General features: G+C 43.1%; 1 protein-coding gene across 1 annotated transcript; it reads left to right on the top strand.

The window, feature by feature from the left end:
• The first annotated feature begins 357 nt into the window (after positions 1-357).
• On the top strand, positions 358-6,309 carry nup42 (nucleoporin 42). Its single transcript, XM_033638093.2, has 7 exons — positions 358-639; positions 2,713-3,076; positions 3,172-3,260; positions 3,351-3,427; positions 3,615-3,701; positions 3,799-3,901; positions 5,336-6,309. The coding sequence occupies exons 1-7, from the start codon at positions 465-467 to the stop codon at positions 5,860-5,862; spliced, it is 1,422 nt and encodes a 473-aa protein (XP_033493984.2). The 5' UTR covers positions 358-464; the 3' UTR covers positions 5,863-6,309.
• The last annotated feature ends 260 nt before the right edge of the window (positions 6,310-6,569 follow it).

The following is a 6,569-nucleotide window of genomic DNA, read 5'->3' as shown; positions in this document are numbered from 1 at the left end:
CAGTATTTTTGTTACTGTAAATTTTCTATTCTATATTTATGTTCTTGCAGTACTTTGCCTTACTTTGTTTTCATCTCGTTTATTGCATGTTAAATCTATTTAGAGAGAACCACACCAGATTCCTCCTCAGTGGAAACCTGCTCTGTAATAAACTTTATTCTGCTTCAGATTCAGAAAAGTTAAGAGTTAAGAATAACATTTGAGTGTATGATGAAACACTGCAGCCATGGAGGAAATGCTGAATGAATATTCAGTGTGTTTTCTAATGCAAACCAGCTGTTGGCGCCTTGTGTTCCTTTAAACTACCACATGGGGTCGCTGTTTCACACTACAATAGTGAGCGATGACGCAAATCTCCTGCGACACCAGCTCGTGCTTCTTCTTGAGTCGCACGAAAACACTACCGAGTGTGAGCGGTATCTGGGAGCTAACACTGCGTCTGACACATTAAACACTGTGTCGAAATGACAGTGTGTAGCTTTTTCCTCCAGGGCCGCTGTCGGTACGGCGACAAATGTTGGAATGAGCACCCGAGAGGAGGAAACAGAGGAGGAGGAGGAGGAGGAGGTGGAGGAGGATACAACAACAACAGCTACAACCGCTCCTCAGCTCAGCAGCAACCCAGAGGAGGTGGAGGAGGTAACGACAAATAGAAATAAAAATAGCAAAATTTAAACTTAACCCTGTAGCTGCTCTCTTGTATTGTAAACTCTGCGTTTGCTGGTTTAATTACAGGCGAAGTTACCGAGCAGAATTAACCGTCGTCTCTCATTCACTTCACTTCACTGAACTTAACTTTAGTTTGTGAGTCCTAACGTACATCAGCTAGCTACTTACTGAATATGAACATTTGGATACTTAATCTGAGCTAATTTATGTCAATTATATTATGAAAAATATTACAAACACTCTCAGCTTCAGCTGGCAGAGTCCAACTGCTTCCAACTGACAAAATTGCTAAGCTAGCTTAGCTAGCCGTATACACTCACCGGCCACTTTATTAGGTACACCTTGCTAGTATGAGGTTTGACCCCCTTTTGCCTTCTGAACTGCCTTAATTCTTGGTGGCATAGATTCAACAAGATGCTGGAAACATCCCTCAGAGATTTTGGTCCATATTGGCATGATAGCATCCATGATCCATGTCCATGAATCTCCCGTTCCACCACATCCCAAAGATGCTCTATTGGACTGAGATCTGGTGACTGTGGAGGCCATTGGAGTACAGTGAACTCATTGCCATGTTCAAGAAACCAGTTTGAGATGATTTGAGCTTTGTGACATGTTGCGTTATCCTGTTGGAAGTAGCCATCAGAAGATGGGTACACCGTGGTCATAAAGGGATGGACACGGTCAGCAACAATACTCAGGTAGGCTGTGGTGTTTAAACCATGCTCAATTGGTACTAAGGGGCCCAAAGTGTGCCAAGAAAATATCCCCCACACCATTACACCACCACCACCACCAGCCTGAACCATTGATACAAGGCAGGATGGATCCATGACACCAAATTCTGACCCTACCATCTGAATGTGGCAGCAGAAATTCAGACTCATCAGACCAGGCAAAGTTTCTCCAATCTTCTGTTGTCCAGTTTTGGTGAGCCTGTGTGAATTGTAGCCTCAGTTTCCTGTTGTTAGCTGACAGGAGTGGCACCTGGTGTGGTCTTCTGCTGCTGTAGCCCATCTGCTTCAAGGTTGGACGTGTTGTTGGTTCAGAGATGGTCTTCTGCACACCTTGGTTGTAACCAGTGGTTATTTGAGTTACTGTTGCCTTTCTATCACCTTGAACCAGTCTGGCCATTCTCCTCTGACCTCTGGCATCAACAAGGCATTTTCACCCAGAGAACTGCTGCTCACTGATTATTTTCTCTTTATGGGACCATCCTCTGTAAACCCTAGAGATGGTTGTGTGTGAAAATCCCAGTAGATCAGCAGTTTCTGACAGACCAGCCTGTATGGCACCAACAACCATGCCACGTTCAAAGACACTTAAATCACCTTTCTTCCTCATTCTGATGCTCGGTTTGAACTTCAGTGGGTCGCCTTGACCATGTATACATGTCTAAATGCATTGAGTTGCTGCCACGTGATTGGCTGATTCGCTTTTTGCGTTAAGGAGCAGATGAACAGGTGTAACTAATAAAGTTGCCGGTGAGTGTAAATATCTATCTAGAGCCAGTGTTTGGTTTGTGCGTTCGGGGCGACTGTACCGAAACATGGCAGTGCAACATGGCAGACTGTGTAGACAAGGACCGACTCCTTATGTAGCTGTAAACGGCTCACGCTAAAGTAACGAAAACCCAATGATTATATACCAAGGAAAAGATGGGTTTTATATTATATTCCCTTTGCACTAATATATCCCCCAAAATCCTACACACAGGACCATTTAAGGGATTTACACTTTGTACAACATCCAGCAGTCTCTATCCTTTGACCCTCAGTTCTGGAGGACACACACACACACACACACACACACACACACACACACACACACACATGAACCCCTTTGTTTTAGATGAAATAAGGGGAGACAGAAGGAGGATCCGTATTTTAGGACAGACAGCCATGCAACAGGTGTCATATGTACAGAGTAGACAGAAGTGACAGTAGTAAAATTATAATATGGACAAACAGGATGACTGTAAGTGTTGAACATCAACCTTTTTTTCCTCATCATATATGGTATTGGTATGCATGTTTGTTTCAGGGTTTGGAAACCGAGTTTGGGTGAATCCTTCCCAGCAAAAAGGAGGTTTTATCCAGCCTTCATCTTTCTCCTCTCATGGAAGTGATGATTGGGGTCGAGGAGGAGGAGGAGGAGGAGGAGGAGGAGGAGGAGGGAATGACTGGGGTGGAGGAGGAGGAGGAGGAGGAGGAGGAGGAGGAGGAGGAAATGACTGGGGCAGAGGAGGAGGTGGAGGGAGAAGAGATAACGTGAAGAGCTCCGAATTCAGCTTCTCTTCTCAAAACAGATTTTTAGCACTCAATACTCCCAGCACCTTTGACAGGGGAGGTCGAGGAGGAGGAGGACAGCAGGTAACAGCTGGTGAGGAGGATGACGACAAAAAACTGTGAGTACACCCTCTTTTTTAAAAGTTGTGTAGCATTAAAATTACTGTCGTCATAGGGAAATAATCAATGTAACGTCTGTCTCACAATCACCCAGGGAGATGATTCAGATGGACATGGACATTTGGGAGAGTTCAGGGCAGTGGGGCTTTTCGTGTTACTCTAACTTAAGGACATCTTTATCTGGTCTGTATTACATACACATTTAATTGCATGATTTTTTTTGTCATTTGTAAACACTTAGCTTTGAACATGTTTTGTATTTCTCATTTACAGGTTTTGCTGATCTCTCTCCAGAAGAGCTCAGGCTGGAATATTACTCCACAAGAGCTTCAGGAGATCTGCAGAGCTATGTAAGTGTAGTGACAATTATCAATGCCATGCCTGATATTTGTCCTTATATTTGTTCTTCTGATTAATAAGAACGTAAAGAGGATGAGACTTGACTCTCCTGCACTGGCACGAGTATTCTTTCATTGAAGATGATGGGTGATATCTCAGTGTTTTTGAGTCTAAGAAATCCCTGTTTCATGTGTGTAGGTGAATGGTGTCAATCAGTTGCTCAACCAGTGGAGAAGCAGAGTCCAGGAACTTAAGGTTATGAAGCCAGCCACGCGCACAGCGTTGGTGAGACTCAGACACACACAGTTTTTGTAACAGTACTCCCATGAGGGGCTTTTTAAAAAATACAGTCAACATGTTGTGATGTTTACTTTCCTTGCAGCTCGCAGAGATGAACAACCCAGATCCTCAGGCATCTTCAGGTGGCTTTGGTTCAGCAACAGTGACTGGATTTGGATCCTCAACGTCCAGCTTTCAGAGCGGAGGTGAAGATTAAGTGTTGCTTCACTATTACAAAAGAGGAGTAAAGCAATAGTTTAACATTTTCAGAAATGTTTTCTTTCTTGCAAAGGATCATAGGAAGTGTCTGCTCCTGGTCAGGAAATAGTCCAGCACATAACTTCTCGTCAAACCAGAAGTTGTTGTACTTACAGTTCGACTCTCTCAGGGTTTCCACGGTCATGAAATCCCTGAAAAAGTAATGAAATTGAATTTATTTAATTAATTTAAAGGATTTGGAATTAGTGGAGCATTTTTGAAAAGTTTTGAGTATACATTGTTTTGGCTATCGTTCAGAAGATGTTCTTAAAAAGCCTCCAAACATGCCTAACGTTAGGAAAACATGTTCCTTGTATATCTAATTCAGAATCGCCAAAAATGATTGGCGTATGCAGCTAGTTGGCAGCAGGAATGTGACAAGCGCGTAAAGCTCACATGGGAAGTGTGTGTTTAATAATGTATGGCTTTTGAAGAGCAAATATGATACATGGCTCAAGAGAGATGTAGTCTCCAGTCACGCTGGGTGTGTGACATTGGCAACATGAGGGAAGTGGCTCTGGTTAGCAGCGTCAAACGCCAAACATCTAATGTAGGTTGAGAATGAAGTCAGACGGGTAAAGACAGGGATATCATGTACTGACGCTGAGTGACAGACCTGTCAGTCTACGCGTCATTCTCTTCTGCTAATTCTGATTTAATACTTTTCGCTGTGTCTCGTGAAACTCTTCTGGTTTTATTTCTCATACCAATGGTAACCATGGCAACTGGAACAATCCCTTTTTGTTCTGGTTACATGTTCAACACAGTTGCTGAAGACAAAAATTTAGCTTAGACTGGTTGTTAGTTGTTACAGACACGGACAGTGCAACAGGTACCAGAGCTCCGCAAAGACATTTTAGAAAATGCTAAGTTAACATTAGTTAAATATTTGTTAAATTACTTTTGAAAAGAACCAGCGTTGGCGGTTAGCCACAAAGAGTAGCCACTGGGACTAACCACAGACAGTCTATGGAACTAACTAGCTTACTGCTACTTCCGCTGTCTCACTGGAAGTTGCGCACATAATCATTTCTACAGTAGTGCCCTCAGGAATAAGGTGGGTAAACAAAAAGGCATTTCATTTCATATTCCATGCTATATGTTTGCTACAATTTCTGTCTCAGCACACTGGAATATAGGGTTGCAGCTAAGGAACAATTTTGTATAATGCTCATAACAATTTCCCAGAGCTAAAAGTGACGTCTTCAGCTTGGAGAAGAGCTTTAGAGGTGCATCATCTAACACTCTTTAGTATCCCTCATCTCTCATGAATACAGTACAGATAATTTAACTACCTATCCTGTTTGAATATGTTGATCAGATAATCAGATCGATAGTAGCCATTTCTCCGGTGTTAATTCTAAATCTTTCTGACCATGTAGGCTTTGGGGCTCCAGCACCGGCCCAGGCCAACACTTTCAGTTTTGCTGCTCCAAGTGGTGGCTTTGGTTCCTCCGCAGCACCATCATCCTCCACAGGTTTTGGCAGTGCCTCAGCAGCTCCTACACAACCTCCCTCTGGGTTCGGTTCCTCATCTGCACTTCCAGCTTCGTCTTTCTCCTTCGCTGCTCCAGCTGCCAACAATCCAGCAGCCACCGCAGGAGCTGGCTCTGCCACTGGGTTCAGTTTCTCCTCGACACCGAGCACAGCAGGAGGCTTTGGGAGCGGATTCGGGGCTGATGCATCTGCTGCAGCAGGAAGGGGTAGTACTTTTGGACAGGCGAGTGGAGGGTTTGGGACGACCTCTGCTCCACCTGCAGCAGGAGCCGGGGCCGCTGGTGGGGCATCGGACAGTCTGTTTTCACAGGAGAGCGCACTGACTCCAGAGGAACTGAATCAGTTCAAGGCCAAGAGGTTCACTCTAGGCCAGATCCCATTAAAGCCTCCCCCAGCGGACATGCTGGTGTGATGACACTACCGTTGAATTTAATGTGATTTTTGAAAAAAAGAGATCATTTATACAAAGAAAATATTTCCCTTTTCAACCAAAGTCAGTCTACTAATTTTTTAAGATATGGTAAATGTTTAAATACTTCAATTCCGGCAGGGAGAATTCACTTTGGTTCATTTAAGAGTTTTTCATATATGCAAGGAAAACTTGACTCACAGATGTCCAATACACAGTACCTATTTTTAGATGATGTAATTTTTGTCATATAAAAATGCAATTGTATTTTCAAAAGACTGAATGTCTTTCAGGATTATTCTGAATCGCCAATTTTACCTTTTCCCATGTGTTGATGCTGACAGTAAGCTTATCAGCTCATGAGCAGATTTTCTGAAGCTTCATTTGCATGGTTATGTAATCAGACATAATCTTTATCACAACAAAACAATAAAACACGCGTAGAACTTGGTTGGAAACTTTTATCTGCACAAAACTCCTGCAGCAGTTCAGACATAGTGTCTTCCTAGAAATCCCTCTTAAAAGGTGACTTAAGTATTTTTCAACCTGGACCTATTTCCAAATGTTTTTGTTTCTATGTGACTAATGGAGACAAAAATGTTGGTGTAGTTGGTCCAGTAATGTTTATGGGTAGTTGTGCACCGTCAATGTACGTCAACTAAAAGCATCTGACAACATTATGGAAAGGATTTCTCCAGAGATATTACCCA

The sequence above is a fragment of the Epinephelus lanceolatus genome, chromosome 16 (genome assembly GCF_041903045.1).
Source record: "Epinephelus lanceolatus isolate andai-2023 chromosome 16, ASM4190304v1, whole genome shotgun sequence".
Classification (NCBI taxonomy): domain Eukaryota; kingdom Metazoa; phylum Chordata; class Actinopteri; order Perciformes; family Serranidae; genus Epinephelus; species Epinephelus lanceolatus.
The sequence above is the reverse complement of the archived record's forward strand: the minus strand, read 5'-3'. Positions and strand labels throughout refer to the sequence as shown.